The sequence below is a fragment of the Cheilinus undulatus genome, linkage group 12 (assembly GCF_018320785.1).
Source record: "Cheilinus undulatus linkage group 12, ASM1832078v1, whole genome shotgun sequence".
NCBI classification, from domain to species: domain Eukaryota; kingdom Metazoa; phylum Chordata; class Actinopteri; order Labriformes; family Labridae; genus Cheilinus; species Cheilinus undulatus.
Window position 1 is genome coordinate 36,624,581 of NC_054876.1, and position 22,093 is coordinate 36,646,673.

The window sequence follows — 22,093 nt, forward strand, 5'->3', positions numbered from 1 at the left end:
ATAGATTCATTTCTCTCCTGCATCTGTTTAAAGGAAAAGATGTATTTTTACTTGGTTTTGGTACTTTTTGATTCTATTGATCATCAAATCAGCACAGGTTGTGTATTATTTAAACACATGGTATCTGAAAAAGGTAGAAATTCTGATAACCTTAGTACATTCATTTGTAATCATCTCCAATAGTGAACTGTAACGCTGTCTGACTATGATTTGAGATTAAAAACTGATTTCATGTCTTGCAGTCATTAATGAAATTAATTTCAATGCATTGTGCTTTCCAATTAGAGTTGAGTGTTTTTTTTTCAAATTCCCAATCATTTCCAAGGCAGCAACTGCCTGATTATATCTTACAACGTACAAGCCATGAAATCTATTCTGCGCTCTCCTCGTGTGATACCTTTCCTCAAAATCTCTGCTGCATTTATAATGCATCAACGTGAGTCAGAGACAGAGAGTTCTGTGTGTTTTCATCATGTTCAGTGGAAACAATCAAATGAAACAGACTCGGCATAAGATTGACACATGCGTCAGAGACAGTGCATGTTAGGTCATAGTAGTGATAAATAATTCTGTATTATAAAAGTGAGTCTCCACTGAATTTGTTATTCAGATTATTGGCAAATAGCTCATACAGTACATTTTAGTTTTTAGAGGGTTGTTCATGAGGAAGTAATGCAATTTTAGGTGCCAATGCCAGATTTAAAGCATTTTGACTTTGTTTGATAAAAGAGTTTGTTTTGCAAATCCTCTCTCACGAATTCAGTCCCTTTCTACTGAGCACACAGGTAGAGTAAGATCAATTCTGCAGGCGTTCAGCGCTTCAGGCAGAGGGTTATTCACACTGAGGTCTTGCCTTTGGCCAGCAACTCCTGTCTCTTTAGTGTCACCTCAGTACTTGTTCACTTCATAGGATTGAAAACAAATCCTGCGTTATGGAGATGAGCCCTAGTTTCTCAGTGTGACTAATCCAGAGCAGTTCTTACAGGGGAGGGAGGGAGGGAGGGAGGAAAGGGAGCGTAGAAGTGGAAGGGAAAATTGGGAAGGATGGAGCAAAGTGGAGGAGTGAAGCTGGTGTAGGAGGTCTAACACTGAACAGCATGTGTTAATCCCTCCCTAGCTGTGGGTACAATCGTCGTTCCTACAACATGCAAATCTAAAAAGCACTCATAAACACTGAAATGAAGGTTTCTTGTAGATCAGTTTTTAGATGAGTTAAAGGAATAAAGGGTGTTAATTGTCTTTCTAGACAGAGGTTAGTGATTATTACAACTAATGCAGCAGCATTTTCATGAACTAACTAAAGAGGTGGTTTATGGGTAGTGGGTATAGATTTAATCTCCATTCCTCATTTACATTAACATACATTAGCATTAATTACATTAACATTGTTGCACTTATGTGCTGTGGTGGCAAACAGCTGTTGTATTGAGCTTACATTAGGATTACAATGTGCGATGCTGATAAGCATACACTGTTTTAATAGATACACTCACTCATCTGAGTACTGTGCTTGCAACCTGAGCCACGCTTTTAATTTTATAATCCACACGTGTCATTGTTCCTGCAAATATTTATGTTGTGTAGTACCCACTTTATTGTTTCCCTCCTTTTCTCTGTCATGGTAAATTTCATGACTTCAGGCACGTGTGAAAAGTTTTTAGTTGGAAATGAAACAGATAATGAAACTGAATGCCTTTTTTGATCTAGAAAAGCAGGTGTGACCATTTGCATAAATTTTGTTTCTTGAACCTTCTGAGATCTGAGTTTTTGTTTGGAGGGATAGCGGAGTCATTCTCTTTTTTATTTGCATGATGGACAGAAAGGCTTATTTATGCCAAGCGTGATCAAAATTTAACTCAAATTTCTGAACTTCTTAGAAATTTTCCTTTTCAAATCCACAAGAAATCCAATCCAAAATTTCAAAGAAAGTCCCAAAAATTTTTGTGAAATCTTTTACACATATCTTTAAAGTAGTATCTTCAAACAAATTCCCTGAAATATACATGAATTTGAAATGAAAATTTTTAAGGGACATTTTAAATTTTAAAAGATGAAGACACCCCTCATGCAAACGTCTCCCAAACAGCCAGATATTTGCTTGAATTTCCAAAGAAATGCCCAAAAAATTACCCAAGACAAAAAATAACACAAACAAAAAATAAAAATAACCCAAATATCCTAATAAATTCCCTTCAAATTTGCTGTCAGATTTTCAGGAAAATTTCACAGCAAGTTCTTTTTATATTTCAAGTAAACTATTAAAACTTTATCAAGAGCATTTTCTTAAGAGCTTTTAACTGTGTTACTGTCACAGCTGTCCTGCTTAAGGTATTTATAGCAAAATGTTGATTTGCAACAGCCTTCACTTGGAGGCTTCTAGGGGCTGATGTTAGAAATAAAGAACAGAATAAAAATAATAAGAGAACACAGTTCACTTGAAAATATAGTAAACTAAAAGCTTCACAGATAAAGTAAATAAAAAGATTTCGGTATTGTAAGTAGACTTAATACATGTAAGCATATGTTTTTTGTGTGGGAACAATTTTGTTTCTCCTTCAGCTTTGATTTAAAACATTTGTTTATAGTTTAAAACTGTGTCGTTGCATTTTTGAATGCTAAAATTGCTGCTCCGGGGAGGTGTCAGATGAGGTGATTTACAGCAGAAAGAAAAAGCAGCCCTTTTTACATCTTCCAGAGAATAGATTGACTGTGAGTAATTCATTTGACTTAGGGGTGGGCGGCAAACCAGTATCCATACTATACTATACTGCCGCTATTATGTGCTGCAACAAAAATTGATTTTTGCAATACCTTTACTATCTGTATGAACCTGGGGGGTTGGTAGGAGTGCACACAAGGCCACTCATGGCTCAAACTACCAGCCACACTGGCAAATAAATAATAGCAGCATAAAAAAGTGATTTGTGATTGACAGCAGCCTGGGTTGTGGCCTGTCTGCTGCATGTTTTGCTCTGACAACAGATTGTTTGCAGTCACGGGAACCTGATGACACGTGAATATCAGATGGGCAGACAGGAGGTGAATCAACAGGGATGGAGGAAAGTGTTTACTGTATTTCTTTTATAATGGGCCTACCTGCTTAAAGGTGTCCTACAAGTTTGATTTATGGTCGAAGGCAGTGGTTCCCAAGACAAGCTAAGCCCCCCGAGACCCACAAGGATTAAAAAGTGATAGATTTCTGACAAAAATCAATATTAGTTTGAATTGTTTTATGGACAGATCCCTAAAAAATAGGTCTACACATTTATCATGAAAAAAGACATATGTATAAACTATTTAAGTAAAGTTTTTCCATGATCTTAGTTGATATATGCCAGTATAATTGATGACCTCAAAGCAAGCAAAGCCTTGTACCTGCCCTGAGATCTTTAGCGCCCTCCTAGGGACCCGGACCCCAGGTTGGGAACCAGTTGTTTAGGAGGAGCACCTGTGAGTACTTTTATGTAGGCGTGCCACTAACTGCATCTTTGCTAGAGCTTAGATAATTTGATAATTAACATGTTTTGTGCTGATAAACTTTGAAAACAAAATTTCCAATTTATTGTATTGTTGAAATGCTTTTATTGTGAAACAGTCATGTCAGGAAATCTTAAGTAGCAGCTAAACACAGTTAAACAGGATAGAAACAAAACCTCAGCCCACACTTTCAGTCCCAAGCTACAGCGTATATGAGTACACAGTGACCTAGAGAAACGTATTTCTCTATTCTTACGCAAATGAGTTGAAAGGGCATCACTCGCCCGTTTGAGTGAGAGATGGGGGCATAAAGTACCGTGATATAAATATCAGACCATTTTGCCCACCTCTAGAATGACTGTTCAAAGAGCAGGATGAGATTTTCTATCAAAAAATCTCACTGATGCATGCACAGGATGGGCAAAGAGATGAGACAAGCTATTTTTGCAGCGCCCAACACGACTAAAACTAAAAGTTGCTTACAGGAGCATGTAGCTGCTTGTTGTTATTGGATCGTCTTTTGTTTTTTTAACACAACAGAGTGCTGCATGAATTCTCTCAGAGTGCATGCATGTGCAAAACCCAACCGTGCATGAAGCCTCTTTCATTTAATTTCATATTAACTAGCTGTAACTTTCTGGAAAGAGGCCAGCAATTAACAACAAACTTCATACGTGATTACTGTCGTTGTTTTTATCAACAACAAGCTAAACTTTTTAGAGAATTTTAATTAGTCAGTATTTCCCTTGGCAAGCACAAGAACTGGGGCATATTTGGGACCACATGGACCATATGATTTGGCAAGCCTAATTTTACAGTGGATTGAAGATGAAAGACACATTTTCCATTTTTAAAATAAATAAACTGAATGATGAATAACAAAATAGTTAGGGACAGCTAATCTGCTGATAGCCAGCTGTTTTTTACACTTTGCCTGAGGCTGTACTCTTCAGTACACAGTATTTACTGCTCACCCATTTTTATATATTCTAATGGATTCTTTTTGTATTTGTGCCATGTTTTAGTAATGCAGGGCAGCAGGATAAAACACAATGACACAATGTCATGATTTGCACCTGCAGCAGTTAACACTACATGCGGGGGGAGAAGAACATGTGCATGTTACAGGATAAAGCAAGTTCAGCAGTTTTGTTAAAAGGTCACGTGAACGCTGTCTGTAAACGGCTCGAGGGTTTTTAATGCAGAAGTAACCCAGCATTACCCGTTTAAGGAATTTAGCCACACTGAGGCTGTACTGTAGCGCCCACGGTCTCTGGGGTTAGAGTCTCGCTGTGCAAGGTGACCCGTGCTGAAGTGCAGTTCTGTGTCCGTCTGTCACAGCAGATCAGGTCACTTTCTCCGACTGCGCTGCTGTGCTGTCTGAAGATATTCTGTCAGCTGGATGAACCTGACAAATCCACTCAGCCCGCAGACCGTCACAGCTCAAGTGGTGTGGCAGAGTTCAGACATGAGTACTGAACCAGCACAGAGCCGCTCTGCTTCTGTTCTTACATGAGAGATTAATATCTCTGTGGAGATGCTTACAAATCAGACTTTTTTTTTTTACTTCTTTACTGAGTCATCTACAACAAGGACACCGAGCAGAACTCTGAGTAATTTACATGAAGGTGTCAGGACTGCAGGCAGCCTCATAGTCTACAGTTGTGCATTTTATTTTGAAAAAAATTCAAAATAATCACTTTTGCCAGACTGTTAGAGGGTGTTTGATAACATCACAAGGCTGATACTTTGGAGTCCTTCATTTGAATGCTTAATTTTATATTTGATTCAGACAAAATAGGACCTTTTCTGACAAAATAACCGTGTCTCTTTGGTGGTGACCCTGCAACAAAAAACATATTAGTTGTACATTTTTACTAGTATGTCTTGGTATTTATTGATAAATAATTTCATTAAAGCCCGTGTATATCAGCAAAAAGGTAATTGAATAATCATGTTCTCATCTGAGAACGACGTTTAACTGTGATATAAATTGATGCAGTTTTCTTCAAACACATCTAAACAACTCCTGCAAGCTCTTAGTCTAAAGATAAGCATTCCTACAATTCACAATAGACTGTTTTTGTTAAAAAAGGAAAGAAATATTGCACAGCAGACTGCAAATGGGACTTCATTGTTAGCAAACATTTCTCTTGCAGCTTCTTCAGGTTCATCCAAATCTTTAGTTGTACAATTCATGGTTCTGAGTTTCCAAAAGACAAACTATTTGAAGAGAATTTCACTCGTGTAAAGTATGCCACACACTTAAATTCCAATGCATGACTTCTCACCTAAATGTATTCTTTAAAAAAGCTTGTATGCCATGGTCAGTTTTATTTGCTTATTTGGACTGCCTGGTTTCATTGGTGTTGATTTGATTATTCAATGCAATGATGACCATTGTTGCAGGTGACCTCACCCCACATATTTAATCACTGGCATGAAAAAGCAACCCCTGCATGTCACCCATTTTGCCAACAGTCTGACTATGCTTTGCATTTTATAAAAATAGACATCTTTTAAATTTGCTGCTCATTCTAAAGCGTGAAAATCCATTAAATAGGAAACATAAAGGGCTGGTTTGACTTTAAAATATACACTGTCATGCTTAAATGTCAGATGGATGTAAATGCACTTAATGGTCCAATTTGAAAAGTGAGGTTATAGTCAGAGGACAAATTCAGGAAAGTGTATATATGTCTCACTTAAATGTAGCCCATAAATGAAAATAAGCGTCTTTTTTTTTTTTTTTTTTTTTTTTTTTTTACTTGATCTAAAAAGTGAAATAATGGAGCCAAGTGGATTGTGCTTAGCACCTTCTCTTGCCTTGACTCTATCCTTTCTTCATCTCCACTAACCCTAACCCTTTGATGGGATGGTAATAGAGCTAGTTTTACCAAAAGAAGATAGAAATTTAAGTGGTTGAACATATGAAAAAAAGATGGCTTGTGATTTCTCTTAAGGAGGAGGTTGTGGACCCTGAAGCCTGACCAGTGGAGGACCACTGGTTTAAACCATTTTTCCTTCTGGGAGACCCCCAAAACCAGACTGTATTTTACATGTAGTGGTGCTAGCAGTATTATTGACTATCAAATGTTGCTAGCAAGTAAGCACCTATGCATTGAGTTTTTATTTTCTAAAAATGTGTCCCATTTGTGGGGGCTTCAATGCAGCAACCAGTCTGGTCACATCCCTCAGGAATCCATAGTTATTTAATGTCTACACGTCAGAACAAGAAAATGTATTGATGCATTATGTATGTAAACAATAATCCAGTGTGTCCTGTGCTGTCTACAGAAGGCTAAAAGCCTGACTCTCTGAGTTTGGCTCAGTTTAGTCAAACCCCGTCTCACTAATGGCTCTGATTAGACATTAGAACGGCGGGATACTGATCAGACATTATTGTATCAGGGAAAAGGCCAAAGCTCTTGAACTGAATCAGAGTAGAGGCAGGGCCTCTTGAGAGGAATTATAAGGACCTAACGCATGCCTCCCTTGTCTGGATTTTAATAGCAGGCGTGCCCCATGGACTGCTTGGATAAAGAAAATGGAGAGTGGGCCTATCACTGGATCTGATCAGTTAAAGAGGAGCAGCATCACAGATCTGAGTCATGGCAGCTGAAAAGACAGCTTAGACCTCAACAATAAAGCGCGCACACGATCACTGGGCAGCAGCAAAAGAGGGATTCTGCCTCTATTCGCCATGCTCTGCAAGCCTTCGCTGCATCGCTCCTAGTCACTCCGCCTGCGGGGGGGAGGGGTGGGTTGGCTTCAACCCAAATGCATGCTGGGATTGTGTTCCTCTTTATTTTAAGCCTTCCCTGTAGACATGTCCTGTTTTTTTTCCCTCCCCACTTTCCCTCAGCTTTTTTGTGTCCCGGCGTATACAGTCTGTTTTCGTGTGTATGCGTTTTGTAACTGTGTTCCTTTATACTTTGAGTTCTCATCACCAGCAATTTTTCACACTGTTGAAAAGACGCTGAACAAATGTGGATGTCACTTTAAAGGCTGTAAATGCAGTTCATTCTGCGTGTCAGTGTTTGAGGTACAAGTTAAGGTTTGACAGATAGGGATGGCGGAGCGGTGAGATTTTAAATTTCAAAGCCTTTATCCTGATTCTTCTTCATCTTCACAATGCTGCTGAGACAAATGTGACTGTTTCCTGTGTTATAGACGGTCTTGCACATGGCCTAGTTAATGGAAATGTAGGTTGGCATGGTCCAGTGAGTCACCGATCTGTCTGATTAACGTGTCTCCAAAGCTGTTTTCCCCCTAAAATGATCACTGACAAGGCTAATTTGTGCTCTTTTGTGTCTTTTGGCTACAGGGGGAATCACTCATGACACTTTTCAGAAGGAGCTGATGTGCTTTGACCCCGATGCGGATAAATGGACTCAGAAAGCGCCCATGACGACAGTGCGTGGCCTTCACTGCATGTGCACCGTGGGCGATCGTCTGTATGTGATTGGGGGCAATCACTTCCGGGGCACCAGCGACTACGACGACGTGCTGAGCTGCGAGTACTACTCCCCTGCCCTCGACTTATGGACACCTATTGCGGCCATGCTGCGAGGCCAGAGCGACGTGGGCGTGGCTGTGTTTGAGAATAAGATCTACGTGGTGGGCGGGTACTCGTGGAACAATCGCTGCATGGTGGAAATAGTACAGAAGTACGACCCCGAGAAAGACGAATGGCACAAAGTGTTTGACTTACCCGAATCGCTGGGCGGGATCCGAGCCTGCACACTCACAGTTTTCCCCCCTGAGGATATCTCAGGCTCGCCCTCTAGAGAGTCGCCCCTCTCAGCACCTTGATGAGCAAAGGGGGGGAGCTGTGTTCTGCTCACACCCCCGTAACCCATCACCCTCCCTCCCCTACCAACAGACACTCCTTATAGACATTGTTTGCACTTCCTCCTCGGACTACATCTGTACTGCACCCCTGAGTACCCCCCCAAGCCCCCCTCCTTTGAAGCTGTGCAGTACCCCCTCCCTAAGTGATTCAACCTACGTACCGATACGGTTTGGCAACCTAATTACATGTTAATGTTGCATACTCGGTATATATTTTGGCAGGAAATACCTTGACTTGAAAAGTGACTTTGCAAATCAACTTTTCTACCTGATGTCTACAAAGTTTTTCTTATGTCTCGTTTCTTTAGGCGTTCTACCTTTGAGATGTTCACTCCCACACTGACTCTCTCTCTTCTAGTCTATGCCAGGTTAGATGCAGGTGACCCTGCAGAGAGCAGACACGTAGGGACGGTTGAGCTCCAAAACAAAGCTGGTTTTTAACTCAGGGGTTGGCCAAGGCCCCATCTACGTCTCTCTCTTACAGTTTCAGTTCTTTTCCTGCTATTGCTATGAAACTGTTAACAAAATGGTGTTTTCTAAATTTAATAAACATGATTTTGAAAGTAAAGAATATTGTTGTCTTTACTAGGGCTGGGCAATTAATTTTAAATGTCATTGTTTTCACATTGCAAATGCATACATGTCTTCATGCATTCACAGTCATTTAAAGAAACTATACTTCACTTGCAATGTGAGGCACACAGAGAGGAAACCAATGCAGATTAGTCCTGCAGAGAGTATTGTCTGACCTGTAAATTCTACACAGTCCATATCTGCAGCGTTATGTGTGCACCACCAGTTTTCTGCAGGAATTGTAAAATCATGCAATAACAACTGAGTCCAACATGAGAAGTTAACAACATATTACTTTGCCTTTCTGAGGTTGATTGTTCTGTAATAATTGTTTTGCTTCTACCATGAATGAGTTTATTAGGAAAATTTAAAGGTTTATACTTCCTAGAAAGGACGTGTCAAGTCAAAAGAACAATCTTATGGTGTTCCAACTCAGGAATTAACTTCTCTAATCCATAATGATTACCTCTGTAATGACTGACTAGAAAGGGAGCATGGCGCATTCGCAACCCGGCATGGACAGAGTATGTGGTATTAGAGGGTAGCTGGCAGGATGGAACAGGGGGATTTGTGTACCCCTTGAGCATTGCTGTTAAACTATGTTGGGGGTGTCCGAACTTTCCACAGACAGATATAAAAATGATGGGGCCACTTTCTTATACTCTACCTTTAGGATTTTAAAGTTGGTAAAAACCGATGTAGTTTAAGGTATGTTTAGTGACTGGATATCCCTAAATGGCTGACAATGCAAACACAGTCATTTAAGGATTTTGGGGTGGCTAATCAGATTTCAGGGGGGCACTGGTTGACCCTTGCCAGGAAGAGAATAATGCTCAGTGCAACATAGAGGGAAGGCGCTAACAGCTCATCTCTATATTTAGATGCATAACAAGAGCAAACTGTATAGAAGAGTTGGGGCTTGAAGATCATAGATTTTTTATATGGTGAGGATTTTGGCTGTAAAACTTGTTACATAACTGTTTTATGTTGGACGCCGTTGATTCACTTGAGTCACTGATGAACTGAATTTCAGTACTTTTAAGTGTAAGAACCTTAAAACTACCTTTTTTCTGTGATTCAGTGAAGACAAGCTGCTATAGTGAATTCAGTGCAGGACATATTTATTATGACATGTATTGTGTAAATATGTGTCATGAATCATATGGTCTCTACTGTGATACATGTTGTAACATGACCTATGTATCGTATAGTATTGTGGTTTCTGTATGATGATACGTATTATTTTGTGGCCTGTGTATCATGATACATATCATATCATGGCCTCCGTATCAGGATACGTATCACATCGTTGCCTCTGTATTGTGATACGCATCATATTGTGGCCTCCATATTGTTATATGTATCATATCATGGCCTCTGTATAGTGATGAGTATCATATCGCAGCCTACGTATCGTGATACATGTCATATTGTGTTCTCTATTGTATCATATTATGGCCTCTGTATAGTGATGAGTATCATATCGTGGCCTCCGTATCGTGATACGTGTCATATTGTTGTCTCTATATTGCAATGCATACCATGCTATGGCTTTTGTAAAGTGAAATTATCAGATCAGGGTTTGTGTGTGGTGATACATATTGTATAGTGGCCCCTGTATTGTGATGCGTATTGTATTATGAGGCTGTGGGAAAGACCTGATATTACACTGAGGTTGCTGCTTTGTTTTTTACTTCAAAAAGTCTCACTTTACCATTATCAATTCTCCTACTTTTCCATCTCATCCAAGCATCAAAGCTATTTCAAGTTTTGTTCAGTTTTTGTGGTAATTGAAAGTGTGCATATAAACTGATGAACAGAAAACCAATAACACTGGAAAAAAAACAACGACAGCAAAGGATGAAGTGGGAGATTAAACTTGACACTAATTTGCAGTGAATAAATCAAATCAACAGTGTGACTTTTTAGGGGCATCGCTGGCCAGCTCATCCAGAATTTCTGCATCGTGACACTAGCGTTATCTTGAGTCATGTGTCACAAACAGAAGCTTATAATGATCTGCATTCTGATGCTCAGCCTTGGATTGCACCCTGAATTTGATTGTGCAGGTGATTTGGAGATGGGCTGACTGTAGGGGGTTATTGTTGATGGCTTAGTCTTTAGTCACCTCAGAGAAACTGATCTGACTTTGTGAGTTTTAGAACAAGATTTTATAAACTATAATCTTCCCATCATGTCCATGAAACCTCCACATTAAGTTGTTAACATTGGTGTCCTCATTGCTCATGCCATTACTAAAAATTATCTACATGCTGTACTGTCTCCCAGTAATATAAACATTATGCAGCTGACCAGTGTCCACTTCCACGCCATCTCCTCTCCTCTTGGCATCAGGACAGACGCTAATGTCGCCCACAATCTGCCCACCTGCACCGGGACCCATTAGGCCTTAATAACAGCATATGGTGTCCGAGACGTGTGCTTCCTGCTGTTACCAGGAACAAGAGGTTTGTGTAGCCATCAGGTGAGTTTGGTCCACAGCTTTAAATTCTCATTATCTTCTCATTATATCCCATTAATGAGATTCTTTCAGCAGCGCCTGTGATTTCAAATAGCAATGCCTGCTTCTGTGTTGTTCATGGCAACATTCCAGCTGAAGTTTTATACAAAATATAATCATCTTATGACAGAAATTTCATTTTGGTGCCTTTTAATGAAATACTTACAGCTTTTAAAGCTCAGTGTGGTACATTCCCCCTCCTCGCACCCAAAGAGTATCTTTATACTGTTATCCTAACCTCATTTATGGTGAGTGCAGTTATTTACCGTATAGTCATTTGTGATGCTTTGTCACGCTGTTTGAAGCAGTGCCACTTAGATACCTCTATTTGTGACATTTCAAAAGCTCTATTTTCACAGCAGCTTATTGTTGAGTCCTCTTGATGGATCCATTTGTGTTATTCTTCTAAATTTAGAAATAGCCAGTTTGTAATCCTTCAATAGAGAGACACTAAAGGAAGAGAGGAGTAACAGACCCCGCCTCAGGCAAAGGCAAACATGACAGAAGATTTTACTAACAATAAATCAAACACAGTTAACATCTGCCCTTTGTACCACCTGGATCTGAAGAAGGAGTCAAAGGAGGAGATTACTATTGTGCAGATAAATCACCTCTAAAACTCGTAACCACAAGAATGACCCTGCTTGGAGGAGAAAGGATGATAGTGTGATACTGTGAGTAGGTAAAAGACTAAAATTATGCTGCTTGTCTTCATCTCTGAGTCAGTTATAGAGAAAAGGCTGACCTCTTTGCTTTAATTACTTTTAAAGGCACTGATTGTTCAAATATTTCTTACTATTTCTTACTATCAAATCATAATCGCTTGAATTTGTAATTTGAAGTGTATTGAATTTGTTGCCCCTAGCACACATCAATGGTCAAACTCTCCACCAACCACTGCTCGGCCAGGCGCTTGTTACCAGAGTCGAGAGCCTGTTCAGGACTTTTACCTCACCAGGTAAACGATAAGAGCAATGGTACTGCACTCACAGCTGGGACTCCCACTCACTCTACACCTAGAAAAGAAGATGGGGGTAAATTTCTTCTTCTGTGCTTTTAAAAAGCTTCAGCAGAGATGTACGAAACAGCTGTTCTCTCAGGCACTTTGCCTGCAGCATCTGTGCAAGGAATAGAGCAGTGGTGTAAATTGCTGTCACATATCATATCCAGGCCACTGCAGGTGTGGGTTTTTTATATTAAAAAAAAAGAGTGGGGGGGGGCATGTTTGGATACACATCAGAAGATGGCACCAGTGTGTTTTAGGCTCTTTGCACTCTAAATATGAAGTATTTAGTATAGAAGTATGACAATTAAAAAACACCTATTGACCACACTCTTATCAGGACTGGATGTTGACTGAGGGACGCCAGTTGGACTCTTGTAACAATTTACCTTTAGCACATTTTTTGGTATTTTTGACATGACCATGTGTCTACTGCTGACGTGCACAGGGGAGATTAGATGGGCAGGGTCACTTTCTGGATGGGGAACAGACACTTCTACAGGCATCTGGAGCACTTTCCCTTGCCTGATCCAGCTGATCACATACTGGGTGCCCAGGACCAGATGGGTGGATTAGGCCTCAGGGGAGGCTGCGTGCAGCTTGGAAGGGCCACCTGGGATGATACCTGGAGTAATGGGGCATGGGCCTGGTTGATCACCACCATGAGGTTAGAGCAGTATGGGGCCAAAGACTGATGTGATGAAGGGCCGGACTGGCATATGCTCCCACACCTGACCTGACCCCTTGAGAGGCGATGTAATATTTAAATGTGGAGAGTTATAATGCTTTTTTAAATGTTGATGTTGATTATTTGGGTGTTAATATTTTTAGATGTTATATGTGCTTTAATTCCCTGGGTTGTAAAACCATCCCTGTGTACCCTAAAATAAAAAAACATTCCCATATACATAAATCTATCATGGTAATAGGGGGCTGGTGGTACACAAGCTGTCATGGTCTGAAACCACACATTCCCATCTGTTGGCATTACAGAGACACCAATTACCCTAAAAAGCATGTTTCTGACCTCTGAGAGAAGGCTTTGGTACCGAGAGGGAAACCACACACAAGAAAAATGGGATTTCAAACCAGCAACCTTCTTCCTATAAGATAACAATGCTAACCACTGCACCAGCACAATGTCCATACAACACAACAGCCATCTTCACAGAGGCATTCCTGAAAATTCATTGATTTCATACAGCCTGCCCTTTCCCCACTTGCTAATTCACACATGCAGCTCACAGTGGGAGGCTCTCTCTATCAGATGGGGTCTCAGAGGGCTTGACTTGATGAACATGCTTGAGAACAGAAAACAAGATGAAGCAGCTTCATTACCTGGGCCAGGATCACACCAGTCACAGCATATAAACATCAGCCTCCCTCCTGCTAAGTCGCTTTTCCTGATGATTTCCTGCTGCATTGACACATTGGCTCAGCCCAACTTTATCCAGAATGTGGTGTATTTAGTGCAGGTTTGAATTCAGCTCAAACAGAAAAAATGAACACATTTGAAGCGGTTTCTCAATAAAATGCTTTAATGACTCCATACAATGTGAGAGGATGTACAGCTGAAGGCAAAACCTGCTTAAATGTAAAGTCTGACATTTTGACAGGGCTTTTGTATGCCTTTAATGTATTCTTTTGTATTTCTTTAATGTCTCAGGCAACCATAGGCTGATTTGCAAATCAATACAGCAGTGCTTTATGGGCTTTTTTTAGCCAAGCCAGCAGAATGAGTCCAGTAGTAGCAATGTCAGTCAAGGACAGTACGGCAGAATTCCATGACATTGACATTTTGTACAGACAGTTACAATTCCCACAGGATGAATCCTCATTGGCTTATGTGTCCTTGATTTCACCTCCTATATCACCATGAGACTATCATTAGTTGTCTTGTTGAAAAAAAACTTGACAACTTTTCCCTTTTATTACTTTTATATTGATATTACATTATAATGGTAAAAATCAAGGTCAGCAAAATGACCATATATGGTTCTTAGTCCATTTGTGGTAAAAAAAAAATAAATAAATAAAAAATAAAAAAAAGTTTCCACATAGTGTATGCATATAAAAATGTTATCTATGGAAAAATACATATAGCATCAAATGAGCTACTTACTTAAACATTTGAACATTTTTTAATAAAAGGTATTTATTTTATTTCCATAAAACTTTGGACATAAAAACCAAGACGAGTCAAACCACATAGTCATCAGAGATGACTGCAGAGTCCTCTGACAGGTTCTTTGACATCAGAGTTGGTGAGGCTTTCTTTAGATTCTGACCTCTTTTGGAGGATTTTCTTTAGGATACCATCAGTTTTATGTTATAATTCCAAAAGAAACTCTATATACAAAGCGCTCGTATAATCTCCTGATCCCATTTAGAAGTTGAGGGAAATTTTACTTAACAGCATCATTCAATGCTGGTTGAGAAGACGCATATAAGCCATTGAGCCTAGCTGTTGGTGTTAACTGCTAATTATCCTGGTGTCGTGTCAATGAGGATTGGTATTGCTGCAGTGTTTTACCTTTTTTTTTTTTTTTTTTTACTGCACAGCTTTTATGACTGGCATTCTGGTGTTTGAAGAAACCCAAAATAACCCAGTATCTTTGCTTTTAGCCTGCTGGTAGTAAATAGAAACTCTGATTTAAGTTATTGGAGTAAGTACCAACTTGTTGAGTGAGGCGTGTGTTGCATCATGCAATTTAACCACTGCTGCCATGTCTTGGCTATGTTGTTAACTGTATATGCAGAATTTAGTGTATTTAGTGCAGTACCTATAATGGCATGGTGCACTTGATGATATATTGTTGTACTGATTGTTTAGCACATGTACGTCGGAGGTCGGAAGTCGGAACTGGGAATGACACCAGATCAGTCTGAAAAAACGGATTTATCAGTTATGTTCCATTTGTCACAACCACGACCAGTTGGAAAAGTGATGGCTGCCGTTCTTAAATTAGCCATTCACTGCTTTTAGCAACATTGACCAGTTGCTAGCTGATGAGCCTTTAAAACAACACATTGTGCAGTACTTCATGCATTAAAAGACTGTTGCAACTGCAGGGTAGTGCTCTGTTTACAGCAAAAGGTTCTGAAAACAGGTCAAAATCAAAATTTTTACTACACGTAATACTTTGTGCCACCATGTTGTATAGTCGAGGTTGGGGTGCTCTGTGAAAGAACAAGTTCAGTTGTAAATACGACTTGGGGAGACGTTCCATTTGCCGCTTCTGGTTGGAAGTCAGATAAACAAGTCGAAATACGAGTTACGATGACAAATGGAATGCAGCATTAATTCAGGCCTACAATCCTGTTCAAACACTCCGTCTGAAATGTAAGGCAACCCCCCCACCATTAGTAGCCCCTGCAACTGTTCTTAAAGACCACTATGCTGCCACTGGGCTTTTTAGCCTCATGTAAACAACAGTGAACAGAGAGATTTCACAGCATCTTGCAGGAACAGTGTAGTTTAGCACTGAAGCCTGGCAGAGTTAGCTAACTTTAGCCACACTCGACTCAGTAAAGCAGCCTCACATCATGTACCCACAGACACAATGGCCCTGTGATGACTCTTTACTGAGCATTTTCTCCTCTTTAGACTAGTCAGCAAAATGCAATATAAATGTTAGTTTATCAGAAAAGGGAAATAGCAGCCTGGGAACATCCTTAGTTCATAGAATGTGTTAACTTGTCTTTAGACTATTCGGTTAAATGTAATCATAATCTGTGGTCACCAGATGTAATATTTGTCACCTAGGAGCATCCCTACTCCTTATACAACTCACACCAAAAGAAGATCTGGGAAGTTAATCTTTAGAGACATCAGGGGAGGGTTGGAATCAGGCAAAAAATCGGCCTGACAATCTTGTAAATTATAGCCTGCTTTAAATGTTGTGTTCACAAACCACTAGAGTCCAAATTCTTCAAACAAGAAATTTCACAAAATCTTTTGGTTAAATGTGACTTTCATGTAAACAAACATGGTGAACAGTGAGGCAAGTAGAATTTGGGATAGTTTTTGGACTTTTTATTTATGAAGAAATAAGGTAGTGAAGTCATGGAAATGGCACAAACAGGTTTTAAAATGCAAGATGGAGTAGGGTAAAAACTGGCAGTTGTTGTGCTTCCTTCCTCAGATGGCTCACCTCCCACTTTGGCTGACATTTCTTTACACTTGACTATCATAGAGTGCACACTTGGCTGTTCCTGATGCAGCCCAGACGTTCTTCAGTGGAGATCTGATCACTCTTAACATATCTCAAACCACAGGAAAATCTGCGAAGGCAATCTTAAGATCCATCCAAAAATTCAGACTTCACTTAGGATTGTTGGAAGGGAGGATTCAGGATTCTGGCCCAAAATCAGCCCTGTGTCTTTGTAGTGCTTACCCTGCTTAAGAACTTATCGAAAGTTTAAGCACAGCCTGCCTGTGAAATAAACCTTAGCTCTCAGTTCATACAGGTCCCTCACAGCAGGAAATTTTCCCTGTGCTACATAAATAAAGGGGTCTCATCAGGCAGGACATAAAGTAAAAAGAATGCACTAGACGTAACAGTATAGTGTTTGCAACACATTTAAAATGGTAGACAACAGTCTCACACTATGACAGACAACATATGATTATATATAAATGTACTCACAGTGTAGAAAAGAGAATGAAGCAGCTTTATAACTGCACTAAGATTACACCATTCACAGGATATAAAAGTCGTCACTTTTTCCTTTGCTTGCAGTGAATTTCCTGAATGTAACCTGCTGTGTTCATACATTTGCACACTCAGACCTGCAGAAATGTCCCTAAAAGGCTGACAAGAAAAAATCCTTTAACCATTTGCATTCAGAAGTGCTTGCATGTGTGCAAAGACACTGTTTCATGCACTACTTGTTCACTGTTAGGTGACTGATGTTTGCATGCCTATATGCTGAACTGAGATAGTTAACATGGTAAATTATATTCCTGTGAAACATCATCATGCTCCCATTATCAATGTAAGCATGGTGGCATTTGGCTTAAAGCACCAGTGTGCTTAATTAGAGCCTCACACAGCTGTTAGAACAGCTGCACACTGTCAGACTTGTTATATGATGTTTGCATCAATATGATGAAATACCTCCATGTATCATGCTTGAACTCTGAGTTTTTTCCCTCATATTGTTATATCCTGTTATAGAAGCTCACTAACCACTTCATTAAGTGTATCTGCTATTACTGCACATATCTAATCAGCCAATCACACAACAGCGACCATGGAATTTATTCTTGTAGGCATAGTCCAGATGATCTGCTGAAGTTCAAACTGAGGATCAGAATGACCCTACCATTCAAATACTGGAGCACTCAGAATGGTCTTTTGAATTAGTGGTTATTTGAGTTATTGCTGATCCTCTATTAGCTTGAATCTGTCCAGCAATCCCTCTCCCACTTCTGCCATCAATAAGACATTTTGGTCCCGATAAGTGCCGCTCATGTGATAGTTTCCCCTTTTTTTGAGCATTAGCTATATGTCAAATTTTGGACGTTTTAAGAAGATATTTATTTTTGGGCTTTTATGCCTTTATTTATAGAGGAAGACAGTGCATAATCAGAAACAGGGATGAGAGAATGGGGAGAGACCTGCGGGAAAGTAGCCACAGTTCAGACTTGAACCCAGACCACCTGCAGATATGGGGCGCACCTTAAACCACTAGGCCGGTGGTTCTGAAATGGTCAGGCATCAGGATCTACCAACACCTCCTTAAGAATAATAGTGACCAAAATATGTAAAACTTCAATTATTTAATGAAAAATGTTACCAAAAAATTACAGTGCACAAGACAGGACAAAAGAAACATGCCATTACAGAAGACATGCATCCTGGTTCTCTTGGAAAAACAAGCCATGTTATCCAAAGAAAAGCAAATAGATAAATGTACTTGTCATGTAGGAAGACCTAAAAATGCATGTATTAATTTACTTTTAGTCTATTGGTTTTTTTTGTGCATAGACTTTTTACCACATTTTTTTTCTTGGCACACATTTGCAACGCACCAGAAAGACCTCTGTGACCATTCATCCAGTGGGGAAAGCAAGTCAACCCAGACTTGGGATTCCAAGGCATTCCGAGGCCAGCAAGTTCTGGGTCTGCTTGGGGTCTCTTCCCAGTTAGACGTGCCTGGAGAGAGTTGTTGTAATGGAAACGATTAATCGTCTCATCCAGTTGCAGCGGTAAAAACTGACAGGCTTTCAGAAAGTTGCATTTTTGCCTGTAAAAAGCAGTTGCAGCTGGTTTCAACTTGCACATTTTTGCTCTGAAATGGGCTAAAGGTCAGGTCAGGTATGGGAGCATATACAGTTCAGCACTTCCCATGTCAACCTTGGCTCTGTACTGCTCTGGCCTCCTGATGGCCATAGTCCAGGCCTTCGCCAGGCCCATGCCTGATTTCTACAGCTGCCCCCTCCATGGCACAATTTGCCCCCATACTCAAAGATGTACCAGAGAATTAGTCAGTAAGGAATCCAGCCAGCACCTCTGGCCATCAGTCAACATCTAGGCTTCACAAGAGAGGCCTCCTAAAACCAGGAGGACAAAGGACTGAAAGACTTTCATCTGCATCCTCAGATACCGGGAATACCACACCTTCTTGCTCAGCGAACCCATCACCCCATGCGCAAGTCCAAGTCTGTGATTGATTTCAGCCTCGCAGTCAGTGGATCAATGGTTAATACTGCCAAGGTAGGCGAACTACACCACGCTCCACTACGCATCCAAATTATCCCCAAATGCCTGGATCTTTGTTTTGGCCCAGATGACGTGCATTCCCAACGCTTTAGCCTCCTCACTCAGCATCATCAGCAAAGCCAAGATCAGGGATCTGGACATCGCTAATGACACTCCACAGTTCAATGCCTCTGTTCTTAACCTCATTATCCAGTCTGTTACCCTTACAAAGCAGATGGATTCACAAAGAAGAACAAAGAACAGCATTAAGTTGTTTTCTTTTCAAAAATGGGAAAAGAGTTTACTCGGCGGTAGCTGCACACCTTGGTTTCGTCACGTTTTGTTGCTCTGATTGGCCCGTAAAGATGTGGCAGACTGAACGTTCATCCAATCACCCTCCAAGTTTTTTGTCAAAGGCTCTGCCCTTTTCCAAACATTGTCTATGGAAGGTTTACTGTGTCAGGCTACCAGTCCATACGGATACTGAAGAGCACAGGGGTTGAGACGCACTCCTGCCTCACCCCAGAATCAACTGGGAAGTAGTCAGAGGTGGAGCCACCACGTCACAGCACCGTCTGTACCAGAATGTAAAACATATATGAAATGGGCTAAAGAGCGTGGTCTAAATTTTGAAATCATAGAATCATGCTCCCAGACATAAAATGGTGATTGATTTTTAAATAGATTTGGGTGAAAACATCTAGCAGCTCACTGAAACTTGCAGGGAATTCTTTTTTGACTGAGCGGAGCCTTTATGAACAGATTTGACATTAAACAGATAGAAAATAACCCTAACCCCAGCATCTGTGTAAATTCAGGACACGGTGTTCCAGATCCAAAGTGTAATTCCCGCCTCATGCTTTCCTCGTGTGTCTTTATGCGAGCCTGTGTGTCAATATTACATGATGCAGGGCTTTGTATATCCTGGAGACTGAGGGCTTGGATTTTTAATGAACAATGTGTCCTCAGTGCTAAAGCAGAGAGAACTGGAGCAAGAAATTACATGCGTTTACCCCTCCTCCCTCCCCTTTCTCTCCACTACCTGTGTTTCTCGGCGGATTTCATCACCACTGGAGGCACGTTTTCTTGATTCATGAAGCAGATAAAAGAGGCTGCGTGTGGATTACGGCCCCGACTCCCTGACACATGAACGCGGCGCACATTTGTGTCTCCAGACGGCTCCTCCTCTCATCTCATCCCCGCCAGAAAATGACCCAGATTCTCGACGGCTTGGATGTGTTTACATACACAGCGCACTGGTGACATTGTCAGTCAGAAAGCATCGCTCTCAGCAGCTCCAACTGTAACTAAAGCCGCGATCCACCTCCCATCATGATGAAATACTCCGCAGAGCCACACATCCCCGCTGTGCTCTGACTGCATGCCTGATGGTGTTAATGGCTATTGATCCTCCTGGTGGCAGACGGCCAACATATCCTGATGTTACTCCTGCTACATATTTTTATTTTCGCGCTGAATCACATGCTGCCCTTTGTTATTAGACTCCACAAAGGTTTCTGGTGTCACTAAAGGTTTATATCTCTCTCCTCTCCCTCATCATGAATATTCAGAAAAGGTCAAGTCCTTGCTCTCCTCTCGCGCTCGCGCTCCCTCGTGACTGTGTCCTGGATAATCTGTCCCTGATTCATCTCTTGTTCCTGAGCTTGTTTCTGCCCCAGCTCTGCCTGTTTTTTTTTTTTTTTTTTATGGTGGGAGGGATGATTTGGGTTTGTTTTGTTCAACATCTGGCCACAAATAAGGCCTGAATTTTAATCTATTAGTCAGTTCTATCTCATGTTTAAATGAGTGTCTTCTCCCTACCCTGCAGCTCCAGAAGATTTACTGGACAGAAAACTAATCTTGATTTCTCAAGCAAGCACAGCTGGCCCTAAATATATGACTCCATTTTACCTTAAATAGCACCAAAATGTACACGTAATCTCTGAGCTTTACTAGTGGACTCAGAGGAGGGCCAAGGGGGGCAAAAAACAGTGAAGAGTGAAAATGCCCTGTTGGGGTCATTCTAAATGGACAAATTTGATAAAATGCCCTTTTTAGTGCTCTTCAAATGGGCAGTATTTGAAAAAAGTGCCCTCTCTGGAGCCCTGTGAGTGGACAAAATTAAGAACGTGCCCCCTTTGGAGCCCTGTTTACTGACAAAATTTGACACAGTGCCCTGTTGGTGCCTTGCAAGTAGAATTTGACTAAGCACATTCTTTGGTGCCCTCTGCATGAACAAAAAATGCCCTCTAAATGGGCATTATTTGAAAAAAGTGCCCTCTCTGGAGCCATGTAATTGGACAAAATTTGAGAAAGTGCTGTCTTTGGTGCCCTGTAAGTGGATACAATTTTAAAACTGCCTCTTGGGGGGAGCAGGTGGCCCAGTGGCCAAAGGCGCTCCCCATGTATGCGGGTGGCCCGGGTTTAAATCCGGCCTGAGGCTCCTCACCACACATCTCTCCCCCACTCTTGACCCTGCTTTTGACTCTATCCACTGTCCTCCTCTATCTAATAAAGGCAGAAAAATGCCCAAAAATAAATCTTAATTAAAAAAAAAACTGCCTCTTGGGTGTCCTCTTAATGGACAAAATTTGACAAACCCTCTCTTAGGTTCCCTCTAAATGGGCATTATTTGAAAAGTGCCCTCTCTGGAGCCCTGAGTGGACAATATTTGAGAAAGTGCCCCCTTTGGAGCCCTGTTTATAGACAAAATTTGACACAGTGACCTGTTGGTGCCTTGCAAGTTGACAAAATTTGACAAAGGACAGCTCTCTTTGGTGCCCAGTAAGTGGATAAAATTCTAAAAAGTGCCTCTGGGTGTCTTCTCGAGAAAGGGCCCACTTTGACAACGTGCCTTCTTGGGAAAAAAAAAAAATCCTCTTTATGGACATGATATTGAAAAACTGACCCTCTTGGGTGCGCTGTGAGTTGACAAAATTTTAGAAAGTGCCCTATTTG

General features: G+C 40.8%; 1 protein-coding gene across 3 annotated transcripts in view; it reads left to right on the forward strand.

Annotated features, from left to right (window-relative positions):
- klhl13 (kelch-like family member 13) overlaps positions 1–8,893 on the forward strand; it is a 65,657-nt gene extending 56,764 nt beyond the window's left edge. For all 3 annotated transcript variants that reach the window (XM_041802109.1, XM_041802108.1, XM_041802110.1), the window contains one exon: positions 7,805–8,893. In XM_041802109.1, coding sequence (XP_041658043.1) covers positions 7,805–8,292 — 488 coding nt within the window. In that variant the 3' untranslated portion in view covers positions 8,293–8,893. The remainder of the gene's footprint in view (positions 1–7,804) is intronic.
- Positions 8,894–22,093: the final 13,200 nt, after the last annotated feature.